At 40.1% G+C, this 23,702-nt stretch overlaps 1 protein-coding gene across 1 annotated transcript in view; it reads left to right on the top strand.

The window, feature by feature from the left end:
- Window positions 1-19,658, top strand: part of stag1a (STAG1 cohesin complex component a) — a 174,691-nt gene extending 155,033 nt beyond the window's left edge. The window contains exons 21-34 of the mRNA XM_078410778.1: window positions 2,241-2,328; window positions 2,774-2,854; window positions 4,778-4,870; window positions 5,150-5,324; window positions 5,840-5,979; window positions 6,421-6,522; window positions 6,601-6,749; window positions 7,346-7,474; window positions 7,721-7,926; window positions 9,228-9,402; window positions 13,585-13,695; window positions 14,984-15,104; window positions 16,161-16,241; window positions 17,583-19,658. Coding sequence (XP_078266904.1) covers window positions 2,241-2,328; window positions 2,774-2,854; window positions 4,778-4,870; window positions 5,150-5,324; window positions 5,840-5,979; window positions 6,421-6,522; window positions 6,601-6,749; window positions 7,346-7,474; window positions 7,721-7,926; window positions 9,228-9,402; window positions 13,585-13,695; window positions 14,984-15,104; window positions 16,161-16,241; window positions 17,583-17,606 — 1,675 coding nt within the window. The 3' untranslated portion in view covers window positions 17,607-19,658. The remainder of the gene's footprint in view (window positions 1-2,240; window positions 2,329-2,773; window positions 2,855-4,777; window positions 4,871-5,149; window positions 5,325-5,839; window positions 5,980-6,420; window positions 6,523-6,600; window positions 6,750-7,345; window positions 7,475-7,720; window positions 7,927-9,227; window positions 9,403-13,584; window positions 13,696-14,983; window positions 15,105-16,160; window positions 16,242-17,582) is intronic.
- The last annotated feature ends 4,044 nt before the right edge of the window (window positions 19,659-23,702 follow it).

Below are 23,702 nucleotides of genomic sequence, written 5' to 3'. Positions count from 1 at the left end.
ATGGAGAATTTCAGTGGTTCGGGGCAAGTGGAATGGGATATTAGAACGTGGCTTTGGTCCTACATTCACCTAAATGGTGAGGGCTCGATTGTTTCACTGAGGAAAAACTTTTTCACTCAGAGTTGTAAATCTGTGGAATTCTCTGCCTCAGAAGGCAGTGGAGGCCAATTCTCTGGATGCTTTCAAGATAGAGTTAGATAGAGCTCTTAATGATAGCGGAGTCAGGGGGTATGGGAAGAAGGCGGGAACAGGATACTGATTGTGAGTGATCAGCCATGATCACATTGAATGGCAGTGCTGGCTCGAATGGCCTACTCCTGCACCTATTGTCTATTGGGACATCCCCACCGTCTGATTTCAGACCACCTAGAATCAGCCACCAGGGTGGCTTCACTTAGTCACAGGAAGAGAAGCTCTTTGCCCAGGATTTCCATTGGGAAAGATGGTCATTGTTGGAATCTTTTGATGTCGTGAGGTGCATTTTGGAGTGATAAAAATTAACCTTAAACCTACAAGCCTGAAATTGCTGAAAGCACTTTGCTGCCAACACTTGCTTATAGGGTTATGTACCAATCCATGTCGGGAAAGCAGAACTTTCCAGAAATAACTTAAATCACTCCAAAACATTTAAATTATTAAAAGCACAAGCAAACATTTTTCCTATTGACGGTAAGGATAGACACTAAAGCATTCTAGATGATAATTCTCAGCACCAATGTCTTGCAGGTTCTTCGCTGCCCCTTGCTATACTCGCTGTACACTCACAACTGTGTGACCAAATTCTGCTTTAACTCCATTTACAAGTTTGTAGATGACAGCAGTGAAATAGGCTAGGTCTCAAACAGTGGTGAGGGCAAGAAGGAGAAAGAGAGTGGTAGCATGGTGTAGGAAGGGACTGCAGATGCTGGTTTACACCGTAGATAGACACAAAACTCAGTAACTCAGAGGATCAGACAGCATCTCTGGAGAAAAAGAACAGGTGACCTTTCGAGTCTAGACCCTTCTTCAGTCTGAGAGCCAAGCTAGAGGGAAACTGGAGGTTTGAAAAGGTACAGAACAAACAGCCGGCACTGATGTCTCAAGAAAGGTGGAGCCCACAACGGTCCATTGTTAGCTGTGGAAGAGGTGCTAATGAAGGGATACAAGCAGTGACCAGCATGGTGTCAGGAAAACAATCTTTCCCTCATTGTCAGGAAAATTAAGGAATTAGTCATTGACTTCAGGATACTGTGTGGACAGTCTTTTGAACGGTCCTTTCATATGCCAGGGAAACATTCTCGATCTAGCTTTTTGCAGCCTTTGTACTTTTTATTATCTGCACTTTCACTGTAGCTGTAACACCATATTTTGAACTCTGTTTATATTCTCTTTTACACAACATTATGTACATGTGTATGGAATGATTTGTCTGGATAATATGCAAAACAAAGTTCTTCACTGTGTCTTAGTACGCATGACAATAAATCAAAACTAATTAATAGCTTCATGAACCCTGCATGGTTTAACATGATGCGGGTTATGCTATCATAGTTTTCCTCATGTACATGTTGGAAATCCTTTACAAAGAGTCCACTGGTGGATTGTGTCTGGGAAGTTGCATTAAAAAATTGGGCAGCAAATTTAAGACTTATACACTTACATGGAAACCTCAAGTTTCTGCCACTTGCAGCAGTTAAGCAGTGGCCATTGAACAAGTACCTTTTCCATGGTATCTAGAAATATATAGCTCATGGTCTTCTAAAGCAGTTAGCCTGTTATGAGCAAAATATTAGATATTAAATTGAAAGAATTTTCAGAAAATATACTGATGGTATGTTAACAGCGTTAATTGAATATTCAAAATTGTAATAAAAGGGAACACATTTTGAATTCTGTCCAAGCTTTTGTGTGATCTAATTTATAGAATTATTGCTGGCATGCCTGTCACATGTTAACTGTAATTCTTATCAGAACATTTTAGAAAAAGTGAATTTTATGGGATAAAATGGGGTATAATTTTAATTTATAATTTTCTCCCCATTTAAGTCATTCCTGTCCTTTATGTAATTGGTTGATTATTAGCAGTAATGAGTTATCAGAATGTTTTAGAAAGTGTAATTGTTCCATATTAAAATACATTCGTAGTTTACAAGTGTTATTTCTCAGCTTAAATATATATTTTTTTCAAGTGACTGGAGAGCACTGAAGCAAAATGGGTGGGGTTTTTTTTTGGCTTTAATGTAATATTTTCTTTCTGTTAGTGCTCATGATCTCACGAAATGGGAACTGTTTGGAAACTGCTACAGGCTTCTGAAAAGTGGAATTGAACTTGGATCTATGCCAGAGCAGGTAAGAATTTCTTAAAATACTTTAAATTGTTTTTGTATTTTTGTTATCTAAAGTATTTTCTATTTGTTTTGAAACATTTGAGTGGTTGAAGTGGTTCAGTCGTCAGGCAGTATTTCTAGGGAACATGAATAGGTGATGTATTAGGTCAGGACCCAATATGCTACCTATTCATGTCCTGCAGAGATGTTGCCTGACCTGCTGCTTGAGTGCTTACCACAAGCATAAAAGGTGCTAATTAGAAATGAGATACAGTGGGAGATTTAAATATGACATCAATAAAATGACAAATGTTTTGTATGTCTGTTTGCTCACACTTTTAATATCATCCTTCATTCAATATTGTATTGTGGACATTTTTCCATGTTATTGAAACTATTTAGTTCCTTGTCCATAAGGATATGAATGATCAAGTCTAATCACTGTTTTGTTTGTTTTATTGCTTTAGATAGTGGTCCAGGCACTGCAGTGCTGCCACTACTCAATCCTGTGGCAGCTTGTCAAAACATCAGATAGTTCCCCAACTAAGGTGAGGAAACAGTCTGATGGTCAACAATACTGATGCTATTATTTTAAAACTTAAATACTTTTAAACCATGAAATTGTTCCCGAAATGGTGGTTATGTCAAATTTTCCTTAACACTTAATTTGTTGATTCTGAAATTTGTAAAAGGATATTTCTAAAGTTGCTCTGAAACTGTCCAGCAGCCCTTTAAGTTCGGCAACTTAACACTCTGACCGTGCAATTATATTGCATTGTCATGGGCTGATATTTTAAGATTTCCAAATAGATTTGTGTCAGTTCTGGAAAGATGCATCGATTAGCAGTCTCATTTAAATTAATTAATTATTTAATATCGATGTTTCGGCTTAAATGATTTTTAATTCTGTTTTTCTTTGTGCTTTTACATTGTGTGATACCTCCAGCACTGAATCCATTTTTCAGGTTGTTCAAGAAAATTAAATCTGTTAGTAAACTACTGTTTTCTATGCTGGTCTGTACAAGAAAAGTTTACAAAAAGAATTTTTTTTTTAAATCTCCATGTTGGTCATAATTACACAGGGTCTTAGCCAGATGATTTTACCAAATGACTAAAATCCAATAGCGAATGTCAATTATTTGCCATCAACTGCAGAATTACTGAGATTCTTCGCTTAGAAGTTAAAAATTGTTGCATTCATCTGAGAATTTGACCCTAGGAGGCCAACTGAAGGATTAAGACCTCATCGACAAGCGTCGCAACCTGAAATATTAACTATTTTGCTTTTCACAGATGGTGACTGGCCTGCTGGGTGCAGCAATTCTGGGGATTATCTGGATTTCCAGCATTTATGTTTTTTTAATTTCCATTTACTAAAAGTTTTGTTTGTTTGAGAAATCTATCAATGGGCTATATCGGTTAGTGCAGCGCACTATCCACTATCGTTGTTGAAAATGCAATTGTGTATCTGATAATAACAATTCATTCATTGAGCCTGGGCCTGGAAAGTTTTGAGGTGCTGGGAAAGAATAAGCTGTTCCAATATTGTTTCTTTTATTACCTCTTAGTCATTGATACGATGAAAAATGTAGACCCAGTTTTCCTGGAGTTCAATTGTGGTAAAAAATTGCTCTAGTCAGTGCTGTACTGGGTTTGTCTGCATCTGCTGAGAATTTTAATGGACAACATTGAAAACCCTTTCATTGCAGGATTGAAAGCTTCTCATTCTATGTCGTACTGTTTGACTGTTTTCTAGTTAATGGCAGCAGATGTAGCCTGAGATTAAGTTGAAAGTAAGAGATTGTGTTTAAATACCACTCTGCAGAAAGACCAGAGAGAAGAGTGGAACAATGCAGTACAGGAGCTGGTATTTAATGCATGCTGCTTCTCCATTGCTGTAATTATTTAAATAACAATCTGCGTCTTTCAGCCTTAGCTTTTACTGCTGATTTGCAAAAGCATCATTACCCAGCATAGCAGGGAGGAGAATTGAAATCAATGGAACTAATTTAAAACCAGGAAGAATGCTAGTGTAGCAGACTGAGCGACAGCTAACGATAGTATGTTCTGAGATGCATCTGCGTTAGAGAATAAGGGGGGAGGAGAAAACATTTTTTTTGACGTCCTGAAACTGTTGATTAATGTACTTCACTAATTATTTGGTATGTCCTGCTGAGCCACTCACAAGCGTATGCTGCTGATAATAGCAGGAGGGTAAAAGTGAAAACAGTGGAGGGGAGAAAAGCCAAGATAGTAGGATGGAGGTGCTGTGGAAGGGAGGATATAAGTTAATAAAATTTTGAGCTGCTATTATTTTGCATCATCTCCTTTGGTAGGATCTCGATAGCATGCAAAATGTGCCATGTCAGTATAGAGAACGGTTAAGGTTATTTTGGCATCCTTCAGCTGTGGCAGTCATTGCAATAGGATATTGTTATATAAATTAAAATTATTATTAAATTCTCTTTCAGGAAGAACTACTTGGTTTGAGAAAAACAGTGAAAGCATTTTGTGTCGTCTGTCAACATTGTTTGACAAATGTCAACCCTTCTGTCAAAGAGCAGGTAAATAAATCCATCCACTAGTTGTAAGACATTTTATGGGTAATAATGATAAATTGGTGGGCCGATTACACGATTTAAAGTTCCACTAATATTGAATGTTTTTACACCAAAGGGAAATAAGCCTTTGGAAGACTGAGTTGTGCAGATTTTGTTTGCATTTATTCTTCAGTAGTAATTATTTTCAACAAAATCAAATGAGCTTTCTGATAAATCCAGCTAAAGAATTGACAAATGATGTAACTTTAACATGCATTGTAATCCTGTCATTTTTTTTAATAGGCATTCATGTTGCTTTGTGATCTTCTGACGATATTTAGTCACCAGTTGATAACTGGTGGCAGGGATGGACTCAAACCCCTTGTTTACAACCCAGATACTGGGCTCCAGTCAGAATTACTCAGCTTTGTAATGGATCATGTATTTATTGATCAAGATGAGGAGAACCAGAGCATGGGTAAGAATGTCTATGTGAAAGTAAAGTTCCACATTCAATTAAAATAAACAAATGAAGGAGAGTAGGAAAGAACTGCAGATACTGGTTTACACCGAAGATAGTCACAAATAGCTCGAGTAACTCAGCGGGTCAGGCAGCAACTGGAGAAAAAGAATAGGTGATGTTCCAGGTCGAGACCCTCCTTCAGACTGAAAGTTTTGGGTGGAGACCCTTCTGGACATCGGAGCCTCAAGAAGGGTCTCATCGGAAACATGACCTATTCCTTTTCTCCAAACAAATAACTGCTTTATGTGAGCTCTTAACATTTTAGACATTCAGTAACACAATAACATAAGTGATAGATAAGTTGCAACTGGTTTCAAGTGAGTTAAGTTTTAATTTGGAAATAGCTGTCCTGTTGGCTCTTTTCCCCCTAGTGGGTGTGGGGCAGGAGTACCTGTAACGCAACTCTTGTAATATGGCACAAATGAGAATAAAATGTAAATTTTAAGCATTCTTTACGTTTTTGTGTTCAGAAGGAGACGAGGAGGATGAAGCAAATAAGATTGAGGCTCTCCACAAAAGAAGAAACCTCCTGGCAGGATTTTGCAAGCTTATAATCTATGATGTTGTGGATATGAATGTTGGTGCAGACATTTTCAAGCACTATATGAAGGTAATTTTAGGGAAGGTTTTTTCCTTATAATTAGAATTAAATACCATTTAGTTAAAATTAATGTAACTTTTATTATTGCATGCAGTTCAATTTTTGGTAGGATTTTCTGGAATAGGAATCTGACATCTTCCCCTACCAATTACTGCCCCAATTGAGCTCAACTGTTTCATAATAGACAGAGATTAGAATCCGTAAAGGCTGTGCTTTTACTCGTTTGACTTGAGGGGAGCACTGCGATTTTAGTCACAGTTTCTGCCTAAATGCAAATTATATAAACATTATTGAATTAAAGACTGTCCCTTGGAATGATATACTATGTGCTAAGGTTGAATTAATTGGTGGTTTATTGGAATTTTTCTCACGCAGAAGTATTTGGAAAAATGAAAAAAACATGTCAAAGTAAACAGCATGCTCTCATGTTTGTGTATCTCTTTAAAACAGTACTACAATGATTATGGAGACATCATAAAAGAGACACTGAGTAAAACCAGACAAATCGACAAAATCCAATGTGCCAAGACACTTATTCTCAGCTTACAGCAGGTGAGGATTTTCTTATGTTCAATACCAGTTTTTTAAATGACTTCAATGAAATGCTAACTTTCACTCGTTATATTTTAGCTCTTCAATGAGCTTGTCCAGGAGCAAGGCCCTAACCTCGACAGATCATCAGCCCACGTCAGTGGTATTAAAGAGCTTGCACGACGATTTGCTCTTACGTTTGGACTGGACCAGATCAAGACCAGGGAAGCTGTTGCCACATTACACAAGTGAGTAGCAGCTGAGTGTCACAAATCCTATCACTAACATATTGTAGTTGACAAAAACAGTGTCAGAGTCAGCTTTATATTTTATCAATCATTTCGAGTCTTTGTCTCGTTAATTCTGATTGGGTAGTAGAAACGGTTAGCACAATGCAAAGAAATTGGATTTACACTTGAAGTTGATTTTTGAGTCTTTCCTCATTACTAGTACCCTTTACTTCCCGATGAGCCCTTCCTGTTCCAGTTTAACAGTATAATATCTTATTTGATGCATACATGCCACAGTTTGTAAAATAAAAATAGCCTTGTATTAATTTCTGCTGCTTTCAAAACTTAAAGATCCATTTTAATTTCCAATTCTACCCACACTTTATTTACTGTACTTTTTTAATGTCGTCGTCTGTCCATCCGTTGTCCCCCCCCCGTCCCCCCAAACTATACTGAGGATATTTTGGCAAATGTCTATTGGTTGATAAGCAGAAATGTTCCTTAACAGTTTATCATGAAGAATTGTTTTAGTTCATTTCTTGGACTGGTTTTAGTTCTTCCAAAACTGATCACGCCCAGCGTCTCTAAAAAACATTTATCTGATTTTGCAACAGGGATGGTATAGAATTTGCTTTTAAGTATCCAAATCCAAATGGACCAGACTACCCTCCATCAAATCTTGCGTTCCTTGAAATTCTGAGTGAATTCTCATCTAAGCTTCTGCGACAAGACAAAAAAACTGTGTAAGTAAAATATTGTTAACTAATTTTCTGAACTCCCCAATGTGTTTGTTTCAATAATCGTGTTTTTAAGGATGATGGGGCACAGATACATTATTACAAATAAAATTATGTTTTAATTCAAGGAATACCTGGACCATATGATGAAACATGTTGCACAGTATTTCTGTGGCAAACAGATATATAATATTGTCAAAAACAATTTAGTTGTCTGTTCAGTCATTACAGTTATGTATTTGGTTTCTTTAGGCATGCATACTTGGAGAAATTCATGTCTGAACAAATGATGGAGAGAAGAGAGGATATTTGGTTGCCCCTAATCTCCTACCGCAATTCATTGCTTACTGGAGGTGACGATGACAGGATGTCAGTGATTAGTGGAGGTAGCAGCAGTAAAGCGTCCACAATACGTAGTAAGAAAGGTCGTCTTCCTCACAGTAAGAGGCGAACTGAAGGTAAGTAACAAAAGCATTTAGTTTTAGCACCCTTAAATTATGGAGAAACTTCACTTATTCACGATTGAAAATGATCCCATTTGTAGTTTTTATTGTAATGTCTAAATAACAAACATAATTAACTTCCCAGTTTTTGTAAACTCTGTACACAATGCATCATTGACAAGCACAGCCCTAAAACTCTAAAACATCAATGAGCATTAATTTTACATGTGACAAATATTGTAATTATTTGCTTATTGTAAAACAGAGACAATATTTGCTTTGAAGTATCCAAACTGAGATAGGCCAGTTCTGAAGAAAGGTCTCAACCCAAAATGTCACCCATTTCGTCTCTCCAGAGATGCTGCCTGTCCCCCCTCTCAGTTACTCCAGTATTTTGTGTCTACCTTCAGTGTAAACCAGCATCTGCAGTTCCTTCCTACATATACCTTCCGTGTAGTCTTGCTTTTCATGAAATTCTGAGAGATTCTAATCTCAGCAATATTAAAAAAATAAAACTCTAAACCAGCCTCGATGTAAATTGTGTTTGAGAAATTTACAAAAGAAAATGAATAGATGCTCAAAAAATGTTGAATGACATCCTAAACTGGGATTTTTGTTTAAAATAGTAGTTGGCAGACATTGATATGGTAGCATAGAATTGGAACGTGGCTGAAGATTATTAAGGGATTGGACAAGCTAGAGGCAGGAAACATGTTCCCAATGTTGGGGGAGTCTGGAACCAGGGGCCACAGTTTAAGAATAAGGGGTAGGCCATTTAGAACAGAGATGAGGAAAAACTTTTTCACTCAGAGAGTTGTAAATCTGTTGAATTCTCTGCCTCAGAAGGCAGTGGAGGCTAATTCTCTGGATGCTTTCAAGAGAGAGTTAGATAGAGCTCTTATATGATAATGGAGTCAGGGGGTATGGGGAGAAAGCAAGAACGGGGTACTGATTGCGAATGATCAGCCATGATCACATTGAATGGCAGTGCCGGCTCGAAGGGCCGAATTACCTACTCCTGCACCTATTATCTATTGTCTATCCCTTGAATGAATAAAGAAAAAGTATTTGGAGACATCTATAAAATTCCGGGTCAGCATTAAATGGGTTGATAATTTACAAAGCAAACAGACCATTTCAAGAACCACAAATATTTTTTAACTACGCCTTCTCAGTAAATACCTCTTGATTTAATACATGATTAGTTCCTAAAATGATGTATTAGCTTTCTCGGTGTTAGTTCAGAAGAGGATTAATTAGAAACAGAAGACAGCAGTAACAACGGCCATATTATGTATTTTTGCGTGTTTTTATAGAAGAGAATGTGGATAGCACATGGTTGAACAGGAATGATACCATACAGACTCCGGCAGTTCTGCATACTCCACAACTAACTTCCACAGTTATGCGGGAAAACCCTCGGCAAGCAGCAGAACACAATATGGAGGATCAGGAATCTGAACGTGGCTCGGAATCGGATTTTGTACAGAAGTGAGTGAATTTCTGGTGGAATTTCATTGACATTTCATTTCGCCAAAACGGTAAACCGTAGCGCCACAATTTCTGCACCACCTTAATCACCACTCACCCTGCTGGTGCCTATAACATGTTTATTTAAATCGATCTTATATTTTTCAAGTTACAGACGTTTTAAAGTTCAAAAATCTCCTTTCTAAAAACATTTTCCCAAGCGCTGCTGTGCTTCTCTGCGTATGACGTCACCCGACGGCACGGCCTCTCTCTTCACTCGCACCAACAAGATGGACGCCGTTAGCGGAGCCGCAGGCCCGCAATCAGGGGCTCCCCACTCCTCTCTCCCTACGCTTCTCTCCTCTCTCCCCACACTCTCTCCAATCTCCCACACCGCGCCGCCGCCCTATCCTTTCCAGTAGTTCGGGCTCGGCCACGCCACAGTAACGGCCGCAGTCCGGAGCTCCCTTCTTCCCTTCAACCCATGGCCTCCTCCAGTCCCCGCTATCGCCCGGGCCCAGCGCGTTTACCGTTTTGGCTGCAGATCCACGTCTCTCAGACAGATATACATACATACATGAATTGTACCGGGGGAGGGGGGAGCGCGAGCTCATCTCTCACAGTCGCACGGGTCCCATTGTGACGTCACACGCTGAAGACCTTCAAGAAATCGGTTAGAAATGAAATGTTTTAACTTTAAAACCTCTCTAACTTAAAAAATATACGACCAATTTAAATAAAACTTGTTAGAAACAGTCGCCGCGTGGGTGGTGATTAAGATGGCGCAAAAATTGTGGCACTATGGTTTACCGTTTTGGCGAAATCACAGAAATACGTAGATACATACGGATATATATATATATATATATATATATATATATACACACAAGTTCTGAGTTTTAGTAGTATAAAATAAATAATAATAATAATATAGTTGGGCCCATTCCCCCATTCTCTCCTCCCCCAGCCCCACTCTTACTCTCCCCCACCCCCCTTTCCCTACCACCCCCCTTTTCCCCCACTCTCTCTTCCCCCCACCACCAACCCCCCCCCCAACCTCCCCAGTCGCACTCTCCCTCCCACCCCCACTCTCTCCTCCTCCCACCCTCCCCGTTCCCCCCCACAAACTCTCCGGACCAGCGGACTACTGGAGAAGGGCAGCGCGGCAGCGGCTGTGGCCTAGCCGAGCTGGGATTACTCGCGGCGGTTGTGGGGGAGAGGGCAGGGAGAGAGGGGAGAGAGAAGTGAGGGGAGAGAAGCGGGCGGGCGGCTCTGCTAACGGCGTCCATCTTGTTTGTGCGAGTGAAGAGAGAGTCCGTGCGTGCTCTATGGTGACGTAATACACACAGCAGCCCTTGGAAAAAGGTGTTTAGAAATGAGTTTTTTGAACTTTAAAATGTTTATAACTTAAAAAATAGAAGACCAATTTAAATAAAACGGTCTAAACAGTGGCCGTGAGGGTGGTGATTAAAGTGGCGCACAAATTGTGGCGCTATGGTTTACCGTTTTGGCTGCAGGTCCACATGTCACATGTCTCTCATAGAGATATACATACATACAAATATATATATATATATGTGGCCCATCCCCACACCCCCCATTCTCTCCTCCCCCAGCCCCACTCTTACTCTCCCCACACCCTCCCCTTGGGCCCGTCCTCGTAGGTTTTCCATTGTAACCGGGAGGGGGGAGGGAGGGAGGGGGGGAGAGAGGTGTGGGGGAGGGAGGTGTGGAGGGAGGAGGGGAGGTTTGGAGGGGGAGGGAGGGAGGGGCGGGAGAGAGGGGAGGAGGTGTGGAGGGGGGGAGGTGTGGAGGGGGGATGGAGGGGGGGGGGGAGAGAGGGAGGGAGGGGGACCTCCCCTTTTCCCAGTACCCCTCTTTCCCCCACCACCAAGTCCCCTCCGCACGACCCCTGTTGTCCCACTCACCATTCCCCATTCTCAGACCCCCCCCATTTTCTCTCCCCCAGACACACTCTTAGCATCAGTTAAAGGCCCGGGGGGGGGGGGGGGTGCGGATCAGTGAAAGGTCCGGGGGGGGGGGAGGGAGAAGGGGAGCGCATCAGTGAAAGGTCAGGGTGGGGGGGGATAGCGGGGAGAGGGTCTCCCGGGTGTGGGAGAGAGGAGAGAAGCAAGAGGAGAGGGGAGCAGGTGATCGATTTCTTGCTCCTCTAACTCCGTCCATTTTTTTGGTGCGAGTGAGGAGATGCCGCGCATGCGTGCTGAGCACAGAGTGAGGAGATGCCGCGCATGCGTACTGAGCAACAGCGCCCCCCTGAAAACCAATAAATCAGGGGGGGGGGGCAGCGCTTTAAAACGTCTGTAACTTAAAAAATATGCGACCAAATTAAATGAAAATTTCACGGCCGGTCGTCCGGGAGATTGGCGATTAAGGTGGTGCAAAAACCGTCGCGCTACGGGTCACCGTTTTGCCGAAATCACTGTTATCTATATATATATATATATTCATACATTTATTCAGTAATATACTAGCGAAGAGGGCCCGTTGGGCCCATTCCCACCCCCCCCATTCTCTCCTCCCCCAACCCCAATCTTACTCTCCCCACACCCCCCCTTTCCCCACGACCTCCCCTTTTCCCAGTACCCCTATTTCCCCCACCACCAAGCCCCCTCCGGACGACCCCTGTTGTCCCCCTCCCCAGTCCCCATTCTCAGACCCCGCCACCATTCTCTCTCCCCCAGACACACTCTTACCATCCCCCCTTTCCCCAGCACACCCCTTTCCCCAGCACACCCCTTTCCCCTACTCTCTCTTGCCCCCAGCACCAACAGGTCCGGGGGGGGGGGGGGCGAGGAGCGCATCAGTGAAAGGTCCGGGGGGGGGGGGGGGGGGAAACGCATTAGTGAAAGGTCCGGGGGGGGGGGGGGGGGGGGAGCGCATCAGTGAAAGGTCCGGGGGGGGGGGGGGGGGGGGGATAGCGGGGAGAGGGTCTCCCGGGTGTGGGAGAGAGGAGAGAAGCAAGAGGAGAGGGGAGCCCATACGCACAGACGCACCACGCTGAAAGCCTTCAATAAATCAGTAGGAGGGGGGTTGCACGAGCTCTTGTCACATGGGCATTTTGTCGTCACACGCTGAAGGCAATGGAAAAAGCGGCTGGAATTTTTTTTTTTACTAAAACCTCTGTAACTTAAAAAATACACGACCGAATCAAATAAAAAAATCATTTTCCAGCAGCGTTCAGCGTGGTGATTAAGGCGGTGCAAAAACCGTGACGCTACGGTTCACCGTTTTTGCCGAAATCAGCCGAAATAACTGCGAGAAAAAAAGTCTTGACTTTTAAACCTCTGTAACTTAAAACATAAACGACCGAATTAAATTTAAAAAATCATTTTCGGCAAGCGTCCAGCGGTGTGATTAGGCGGTGCAAAAATTGTGGCGCTACGGTTGACCGTTTTGCCGTATTCAGCCGAATCAGTGAAATATATATACAAGTGAGGAGATGCCGCGCATGCGTACTGAGCACAGCCGCATCACAGCGCCCCCCTAAAAACCTTCAATAAATCAGGGGGGGCAGCGCTTTAAAACCTCTGTAACTTAAAAAATATGCGACCGAATTAAATTTAAAAAACATTTTCCAGCAGCTGTCCGCGTGGTGATTAAGGCGGCGCAAAAATTGGCGCTACGGTTTACCGTTTTGCCGTAATCAGCGAAATCACAGATACATACATATATATTAATTCATACACAAGATCTGACTTTTAATAAGATAGATAGATATATATATGTAAATTGTAGATAGATGGATGGGTGGGTGGATGGATGGATGGATGGATGGCCGGCCAAGTGGAACCGTTGGGCCGAAACCTCTCCTGCATTGGTGCAGCACCCTCTCCTCCCCTTCCCTCCCCTTCACCCTCCCTCACCTCTCCCCTCCCTCCCTCCCCCTCCCTCCTCCTTCCCCTCCCTCTTCCCTACACCCCCCTCCCCTTCCCCCAACATCCTCTCAACCCCCCTTATCCTCCCCCTCCTCCCTCTCCCCTCCCTCTCTAGTAGATTTAAACTTTAAAATATGAATAACTTTAAAAATATAACACCGATTTCAATGAAACTTCTTCCATTAGCACCAAAGGGTCGACGGTGAGTAAGGTGGGCCGTAGTTCAGGAACAAACAAACAAACAATGAGCGTTTTAGTATATTGATAGATGTCAGATTGGTTTTTTAAAATGAAACCCTTTCTTTAGTCCTCAGATGCAAATGACCTGGTTGGGCCAGCACAAGCTGGAGGAGGCACACCGGAAAGACAGAGTAGCCATGAACTACATGAAGGCACGAGGTGGTGTAAGGCAACCAGTGTAAGTTTCTAAACTGCTTTCTGGCGGTATAGTTGTCAGGATGAGATTATGCCTATGTTAAATTAATTGTGATACTATGTAACAATAATCATTGAAGCACTTTCCTTACCTTTGAATTGTTAGATTAAGATTTTAACAAAATCCTGATCTGGCATGAAATAAATGTTTTTAGATTGTGCATTTACATCAGCAAACGTTAATTTAATATGTTCAATGTAGATTTCCCAGACAAATGACATCTTAATAAAGCAGCCATTTATCATTGCTGGAAATTGTGCCTTGATAAGAAAGTCCATGTGCACGACTGCACTATAAAGCAAGTGGCTGACAAACAGATTGAGCTCAAGTGTAGCAAGTTCATGTACCTATCAATTGAAGTTGCTTAGCTCTGAATTTCACCTGTTTTAAAAAAGCCTGATAAATATTATGTGCTGCTGGTCCTTACAACCGAAGGTGAAGAATAATACAGTAAACTTTGTGTATTACTGAGTTTACCAGCCATCATAGCTTTACAGGTACCTTTAGCTGCAAAGCAGTTATTTATCTTCTTTATGTAGAAGCTGCCACAAGAACACCATTAAAGAGATGCATCAAGACATTTGGAGTGATACAATTATGTTTCTGAGAAGAGTTAGGATTTGGAGCTGAGACCTGATTTTTCCTTGGGGTTCACATTTCCCACTATTACAGGAATTCAATCTGTCTGAAGGCAAATATTGATAAGGTTAACCGTACAGGTAGTTCTGCTATTAATGTTTCTCAAAGCAAATTGGAAAAAATGTAATTGTTGAATTAGGTTATACTATTTGTATTATGTGGGCCAAATTGGTTGTAACACAATTTCTGTTGAGAGCTAGAGAACCACTTAAAAATTATAGGCGGATAAAAAGGCTTCCTTTGGGAAAAAATAGTCTTGGCAAAATAAATTATTTCCATGTATCCTCCCCACCGTAATCAGCCACCATTATTTCCCAAGACGCAAGTGCATCATGGGTGGTCATTAGAGTTGACAGGAATGACCTCTATTGACACTTGTGCAATGATACTCCATTAAACAAAGTGGCATACAGACTTCTGTATTTTTAACTTGCAGTAGCAAAAGTAAACATAGTTATTGCATTGCAGCAGAGCTTCCTGTATTAAAAATCATAATGGTTCAAAGTCAGAGGTTACCTGTTAGCTTAAAAGAGGAACCTCAAGTTTCTTTCCCAGCAGACTGTTGAAAATGTATTGAAAAGCAACAATTCAACCCTAATGAATATCTAATTGTCTTTGTTTTTCTGTATAGCCGCAGCCACAGTTTAATGGAAGATGATGCAGAACCAATTTTTGAAGATGTAATGATGTCATCAAGGGGGCAGTTGGAAGATATGAATGAAGAATTTGAAGACACTATGGTTATTGATCTGGTCAGTGGTCATTTATATATGTTTCTAAAATTGATCTCCAATAATAGGGGAAGAACTTTACCGTGACCATGGTCCTTTGGAAGATTTTGTTTAGTGTAAACAAAATAGGTGTTTATAATTTGCTCTTTGACCAATGGAGACATAACAGTGATGTTTGATTTACAAAGCATCTTATTGACTGCTTATGATAACTATATAAATAACATGCATGCTTATGCCAACTAATGAAGGTCTCAATTGATTCATTGTCTAATAGAAATTACAACAGTTAGCGGGCACTGTCATTTGACAAGCACAGAATACTGAATATATGCAATAGGCGAGCCAACATTTAAGGAGAAGAAAACAATTAACATTTGTAATCCAAGATTGAAATAATAATGCTGTTTCAATTCAGATGGTGCATGACCTAAGTATTTTCACCCTGTTCTAACTTTATTACACATTTTTACCATCTGTTATTTATCATCTTTTCATCATGAGATGGTTTATTTGAATTAGGCAGTTTGAGAGGTTTGTACTTGTAATTAATGTTGCCAGTGATACGATGCCACACATCGGGAATTAAGGAAATGTTATTTACAATTAAATAGATGTTGATATTGATTTCAAAACATTCCCATTGCTAAAAAGGTGTTCATTGTTCTTGGAAAAGGAAATATGTTTAAATAGGACAACATGTTTGTCTGTTTTTTAGCCAGTCTTGGTTATAAAACATTGGGATTGCATAAACTCTATTTCAAATGGATTAAGAAATTTCAGGACTAAATCATTCAATGGAATCACTTCCTTATTCCAATTTAATACAATCTACAGGATGTAGAAAATCAGATATTAAATAAATTGATCTTCAGTCTTTGAGGGGGGGGGGGGGGTCTGTAATTCAAACCTAATACGTACCATTACTTTTCCCAAATAAATGGAATATATTTATATATTATTATAGCTGAATCAATGTATTTCCTTGCTTTTTTTGGTCTCAGATCCTCGACTATACTCAGACTTTGACACTAAAGATATTCAACAGTAATCGCAATAACTGAACTATTTTTACAGCCTCCATCACGAAACAGACGTGAGCGAGCTGAACTCAGACCGGATTTCTTTGACTCCACTGCCATAATGGAAGACGATTCGGTGGGTATCAAAGAATAATGCCATCTATCATAGCTGCTAAAACCCAGGATGAATTATTTTGCGGAGTTATGCCCATGTATCAATCAGTACATTTCTAACAGCTCTAGTGAAACACGAATGAATTAAGAAAAAATTGGAAATTGGAATTTATTTGTTCTTCAAACAATTGCTCAACCAAACATCTTTTCATTTTTTGATTTGGTAGTGAAGTGTACTTGCAGTTTCAAAGAATGATAGTTCACTTAACAGTAAATTGTTGAAGTATTGTTTTCTCGTAACGCTTAATTTATAATTTCTCGTCACTATTGAAATGGTTACTTCTGATCTGTGTTTTTTTTTTACTAATGCCATACTTCTGTAAAAGTATATTGTAATTATTTGAAGAGGCAACACTAGGAGAATTCTGATTTGAGCTTTCTCCCTTGGATTATTGACACGGTTCATTTCCTAAACCAAGCACCTTTTTAATGCTTTATATTTATGTATGACATAAGTTAGAATTATTCTCCTTATTTAGTGTCTATTATATTTTGAATTATCTATATGATTTACATGAATATTTTAGACTTGGCAATAATTTTGCCAAGTCAGATTTATAAATATTATTTCCTCTTTATCACTATGCTTATTTTTTATTGGGTGTAAAAAAATAACTTTAAGCGTGAAACTTTACAACTTGGAGACTAGACAATAGGTGCAGGAGTAGGCCCTTCGAGCCAGCACCGCCATTCAATGCGATCATGGCTGATCACTCTCAATCAGTACCCCGTTCCTGCCTTCTCCCCATACCCCCTAACTCCGCTATCCTTAAGAGCTCTATCCAGCTCTCTCTTGAAAGCATCCAACGAACTGGCCTCCACTGCCTTCTGAGGCAGAGAATTCCACACCTTCACCACTCTCTGGCTGAAAAAGTTCTTCCTCATCTCCGTTCTAAATGGCCTACCCCTTATTCTTAAACTGTGGCCCCTTGTTCTGGACTCCCCCAACATTGGGAACATGTTTCCTGCCTCTAATGTGTCCAATCCCCTAATTATCTTATATGTTTCAATTAGACTATTGAATGTCGAGCATGTTTGGTGGATAACCTGCTAACTTGACATTCTCAATTCACTATGCACCAGCAAAGAAGAGGACATTTAGTTATCCTGCTTTGGAAGTTTAATATTGGTTCTTTATTGTATGTTGTGAATTTATAAAGGTACATTTGTAAATTTCGTTTTTGTACCTGTTTTATCTTAAGTTATTATTACGTAAAGTGTTTTTATTTGAATATTTCAGAAATTTTCATACTTTGAGTTATCTCGACTGCCAAGTCTGAAGTTTGTTTTTCTTTTCCCTTAGGGCTTTGGAATGCCTATGTTCTGAAAGACTGCTGGAAGTTTTATATTTTTAAGAACTCCATCATCTAGAGAGAATCCGCGATCTAAATACTGTGACGGCAACTTTTAAACTAAATTTTACATATTCAAGATCTGATTTATTTTTTATCAAAGGATAAACTTGATGAAGATTTGATTATGATAAATGGGGAAGCATGAAGAAGGAAGCACTAATTGTCTGTTTCTGAGACATTATTCTTATGGACTGAAAAATGTGGCAACTTCTTCAAGGAATTACCCCCCCCATCCCCCCAAAATTGATCTAATTCACAGACTGTGCCACTGCTGAAGAGTGCTGACAGTAGGATTAAAAGAAATTATTATATATATCAACCAGGAATAAATTGTATTGAAATCATGAAGGCATATTTAAAAAGATAGGGTGGAACATACAGCAGATGACACCAAAAGTACAGAGATCCCTATGAGTTTTTGTAATTTTTTTCTGCTGTACAGTTTAATATAAAGAACTTTTGAGATCAGCAGTTTATGTTATGTTTTTTAATTCAAGCTTATAAATTTTTCAGATGGCAGCAATGCTGAAAAACTAGTTTAGGAGCAACGCAATTTTCTCACACTGGAGTTTGGTTTCTTTGTGGTACGCATTTATTTTATTGAGGGGGTGGGATGGGTAACTGGAAATCAATTGCAAGAACTATATACAATACATGTATAAATGGGTAGTAGGTTCTGCGGGGGCTTTTTAGATATGTGAAGTATTGCTGCCGCAAAACAGAGGTAACAGAATAATCCAGAGATTTCCTTCCTTTTTATTACTGAGGTCTTATGTGTATGTCTACAGCAAGCTACTTCTTTTCATAATAAAAGCTGCCTTATTTACTGTGAAAACTACTCATTAGCTGCTTTGAGTTTGACTTCAGAAAGTTGAGATGTGCACTCTTATCATAATAGTCCTGTGCATTTTGCTTTTGGTTTTAATGTTTGGAACACAACAGGTGAAGTTTAGAGGCTTTGGAAAGCTTCTTTAAAGTTCTGTTGATTGTGAAATGTTCGTTATTAGACAACAGTTAACAGTATGTTTTATTTACAGAAAGGTTGTATAAATCAATGCTGTACACTCCCAGAAGTGTAAAAAAATTAGGTTAAGAGCACATTTATTAGTTAAATTTTGACGCCCCTTTGCCCTTGATTCCCGATTTACTGTAAACAGTAATAAGGAATACCCCATTTTTTGACTTTCACAATTGTCTAAATGTACTTTTACAGATAATGTTAATTTTATACAGAAGAATTCAGTAATTGACTTTATGGAGGATTAACCCAATGTGCTAGAATATTCCATCTGTCTTGCTTCTGATTACTTACCTGCAGAATCAAAATGTTTTAATGTCATTTTTCACTGTCTAATCATAATATTTAAAATGTCAGATAATTAATTTCATCAATCACAGTTTTAACTTTTTTTTTCATAATTTGGGTCAATTGGCATTTCCAATGTAGAAATTGACAATTGAAGTTACACAACACAAAACCTAATCAAAATATCTTGTATGGAATATTGGAAGGCTACTGCAGTAAATGGGCAGAATAATGCATTACGATTTTAACTTCTGTTCACATCTAAAAAGTAGATAAAACTGTAGATTTTAAATTCAATGATCACGCTTCATTTATTAATCTACCAACCAGTAATTTGAATGAACAGATTTTAAAGGTCTTGACTTTTTGGTGGTACTGGTAAGCAGTTGTGAAAATATGCAATTTTGGTTAATTTTGTACAGTTTTCAGTCTAAATTGTCAATGATCTCAAAATAGTTCTGTGGACTGAGTGGCGCGACGATAGGTACTGCTTGGTTGGAACTTAGGCTGTGCAGTCATCTATTTAAATCTGAATTCTTCAGCAGTATTGTAGCAGAATGTGAAACAATGGTTTCATGTCTGGGTACCTCCTTGTTGGGCTTGAAATTGAGTTTGAAGTTAATAAGTTTTATATTTTGAGTGTTACCTTGATCGGTTTTATTAGTAATACTGTAAATTGTACATTTTCAGTATAAAATTTCTTTTTGTACATTTTAAAGCTGATGCTTCACCTTTCCTTTAATAAACTGTTTGAAAGAATTTGTTTGCAGACTTTGAGTTCTTTGAAACTTAAATGTCTTTATGTTAATTTTTTTGCTTTTGGTAATAGATGGTCCTTCTATAAGCTAGAGTGTGGTCCGATTTGCTTCTACCTCATTGTGGACATTTGTCTATGGAACTGATGCGCTCAATGTTGAGAAATATATTCGGCACTAGCTTCCCCTTTGCTCTATCTATTGTACTTTAGTTTGACTTTGTATTTTTGTATTATTTATCTGATCTATATAGATAGCATGCAAAACAAAACTTTCCACTGCGGCACACGGTAATGAACCTAACCTAGATTCTTTAACTTGCTAATTTGATTTAACATTTTAAAAGCAGTAAAGCCCTAGCTGCTGCGTACTATATAAAGCACCCTTTAATAATGATAGAGGGAATTATCCAAGAATATCCAGCATTTTTGTTGTGAAATTGCTGAATATACATTAATGGGGGAAAGTGTAGGGGGTTTCAGTTTTAAAATAGTTCTCATTACAAGGTTATGAAGAACACTGAATATATAATTAAAGGTGGTTTAACTTTCCAATCATGCATCATTAACTTAGCATTTCCTCCGCCTACTTAAATACACATTACGCCATACGAACTTCATCCCAGAAACACATCAAGTTCCATAACTATACTGACACCACCCAGTATTATCCCACTACTGTTTTCATTGACCCTTAAATTATCTTTAAGTTGTTCTTGATTGACATCCAGAATAAGTTAAGCCAGAAATTCTATCGAAATATATATTTTTTTGGTTTCACTCTCCTTTCTCTCCAGAAAGACTCGGCCCAAAATGTCACCTATTCCTTTTCTCCAGAGATGCTGCCTGACCCGCTGAGTTACTCCAGCATTTTATGTCTGTCTTCGGTGTAAATTAGCATCTGCAGTTCCTTGTGGGAACTTGTAGGCTCGACGATCGTTTCGCTGAACACCTCCGCTCAGTCCGTCTTAACCAACCTGTTCTCCCCGGTGGCTCAGCACTTCAACTCCCCCTCCCATTCCCAATCTGACCTTTCTGTCCTGGGCCTCTTCCATTGTCAGAGTGAGGCCCAGCGCAAATTGGAGGAACAGCACCTCATATTTCGCTTGGGTAGTTTACACCCCAGCAGTATGAACATTGACTTCTCCAACTTCAGATAGTCCCTGCTTTCCCTCTCTATCCCCTCCCCCTTCTCAGTTCTCCCACTGGTCTTCCTATCTCTGACTACATCCTATCTTTGTCCCGCCCACTCCCCTGACATCAGTCTGAAGAAGGGTCTTGACCCGAAACGTCACCCATTCCTTTTCTCCAGAGATGCTGCCTGACCCGCTGAGTTACTCCAGCATTTTGTGTCTGCAGTTTCTTCCTGCACATCTTACCTGACTGACCTTGCAGTACTTTGCAGGCTGTTGAAATGCTTATCCATTTATTTTGAATGGACCATTCCAATGATCTGCTGTCCACTCTTGATGCTTCTGCTCTGCATAAATGAATGATCATTCAAAACTCATCCCCATTTTATAAATTGCTTAGGTTTAGGTTTATTACTGTCACATGCACCAAAGTACAATGAAAAGATTTGTTTGGCATGTTATCCAAACAGATCAGCGATACTATGTATAAATACAATCGTCAAACTTAAGTATAATAGAAAGAGCAATGGGGTAGACACAGTGCATGAATATTAGCTTCTCGTCCTGTCCATGCATTTCTCAATGTTGAAACAGGTTAAGGACACAATTTTAAAATGTATACATGTTTTAAAGTAATTTTCTGTTTTCCTGTAGCCTCTGCCAATTTATCTACATTTCTGATCTAACTCCTCTGCATCCGATACTTGCTCCATCATTGGCAGCCTTGCCCCAGATTTCTTGAATTTCCATCCTGGATGCTTCCACCTCTTTTAAAGCAGCCCTTAAAATTCAGAACAAGGAACTGTACATGCTGGTCTACAAATAAAGACACAAAGTGCTGGAGTAACTCAGCGGGTCAGGCAGCATCTCTGGAGTAGGTGATGTTTCAGATCGGGGCTCTTCAGCCTGCGGGATGGGAGAGAGAAAGCTGGAAGAGAGGAGGGGCAGGACAAAACCTCGCAATTAATAGGTGAATACAGGCGAGGGGTGGGTATTGATAGGCATATGGTTGGACAAAAGCCAGAGATGAAAAGACAGAAGGTGTTAGACAAAAGGATTGAAGAGTTGCGAATTGTGAAGCTGGAGGAGGAAATGTAAGGTGGAGAAATGGGTGCGAGTCCAGGTGACGGGAGAAAGGAGGGAAAAGAAAGGGGAGTGTGGAGCAAGAAGGAATGTTTAGTTACCTGAAATAGTAGAATTCAATGTTCATACTGTTGGGTTGTAAGCTACCCAAACAGAATACGAGGTGCTGTGCCTCCAGTTTGCACGCAACCTCACTCTGGCAACATCGGAAGCCCAGGATAGAAAGACGGTATGGGAATGGGAAGAGGAGTTACAATGGTTAGCAACAGGGATATCCAGTAGGCCTTGGCAAACCAACTGCAAGTGTTCAGCGAAACAGTTGCTGGGTCGACACGGTCTCGCCAAGAGTACTAGCCCTCAAAACTACTGTGATCAAGCAAAGACACATTGTGCTGGAGTAACTTAGTGGATCAGACGGCATTTCTGGAGAACATGGATAGGTGACGTTTTGGGTCGGCACCAGTTTTCTGACTGATTGTAGTGGTGGGGTGGAAGAGATGATGAGCAGAACAAACCCTGGCGTAAGATAGATAGATACGTGGGGGGGGGGGGGGGGAGGGGGGTGATGGGCAGATGGTTGGACAAAGGCCAGAGGTGAAAAGACAGAAGGTGTGTGAGATAAGTAGTGCAGTAGCCAGTGGAAGGAATAAAGGTGAGGGGAGGAATGGTGTGCATTCCTCATGTGCCTCTTCTGTTTTATAGTTGAATGGATTTATGTGATCAGTTGTGTGCACTAGTCAAGTAAGGGTTAAACAGGAGTTTGCCTTAAAATCGAGATGTCTGATTAGCTCCATATGTCAAGCAAGCAGGCTCATTGAGTAAAACAGGTGCCAGGGAAAATTAATGGATTCACTAGTAAATCATGAGGCCTCTAATCATGCATCTGCAAGGACACCTAATAAGAAGGTACGGTGAACCTTTCTTTCTCAGGCATTTGAGATTAGTTTGGCACCTGATGTAATAACTGACCTGTTTTCAGTACTAGAAAGTGTTAGCTATTGTTTTTCAGATTAGAGTAGAAGTGGGGGCTAATTGATTACATGGGTCCATGCTGCAAGCGAGCTCATTGAACTTCATCTGGGGCTGTGATCAAGAATGGCCTCTGGATGCACAGACTTCAGGATACTTTGGAAAATCTTCAGTCCCAGATGTCATAAGGAATTCCTGATAAGCTTTTGCAATTAAAGTACGTGTGGGAGTCTGTGTTTATTTGCTGCTGCATTGTTTCAATATATGTTTTTTCTCTTAATTTTATATTGTTTAAGTGTTCTTCATTACCGATCTGAATCCATGGAACCTGCTGATATTTCATTCATCATGGTAGGGAGAACTTACGATGGCCGGGAGGAAGTCACATTGAGTGTGAAAAGAAAATGATTTCTGTTGAGAAAAAGCATGCAACAAGGAGTGACCCAAAGGTGAACCTGCAAGTAAGTCGGATCATACATTTTAAAAAGATGTTCACAAAGAAGGGGTTGATTATTTCATTTATTGAAAGTGAGCAACTGATAACCATGGAGGTGGAAAATGGAAAATTACCAGAATGTGAGAGCCAACCTTTGCAAAGCTGTCAGACTTAAATAGAAACTCATTTTTTTGTCTGGTTGAAAGACTTCATTTAGAATGTTTTTGATCATTGAGATATAATTCTCAGGGTTTAAATGTTAACAATGCACAGCTGGCAGATCTGCTGCCTCACGGGACCAGAGACTCGGGTTTGATTTTGACCTCGGGTGCTGTCTGCGGAGTTTGCACGTTCTTCCCGTGATCGCATGGATTCCCTCTGGGCGAT

Source organism: Rhinoraja longicauda, chromosome 13, assembly GCF_053455715.1.
Source record: "Rhinoraja longicauda isolate Sanriku21f chromosome 13, sRhiLon1.1, whole genome shotgun sequence".
NCBI lineage: Eukaryota > Metazoa > Chordata > Chondrichthyes > Rajiformes > Arhynchobatidae > Rhinoraja > Rhinoraja longicauda.
This window is presented reverse-complemented; position numbering and strand designations above follow the sequence as displayed.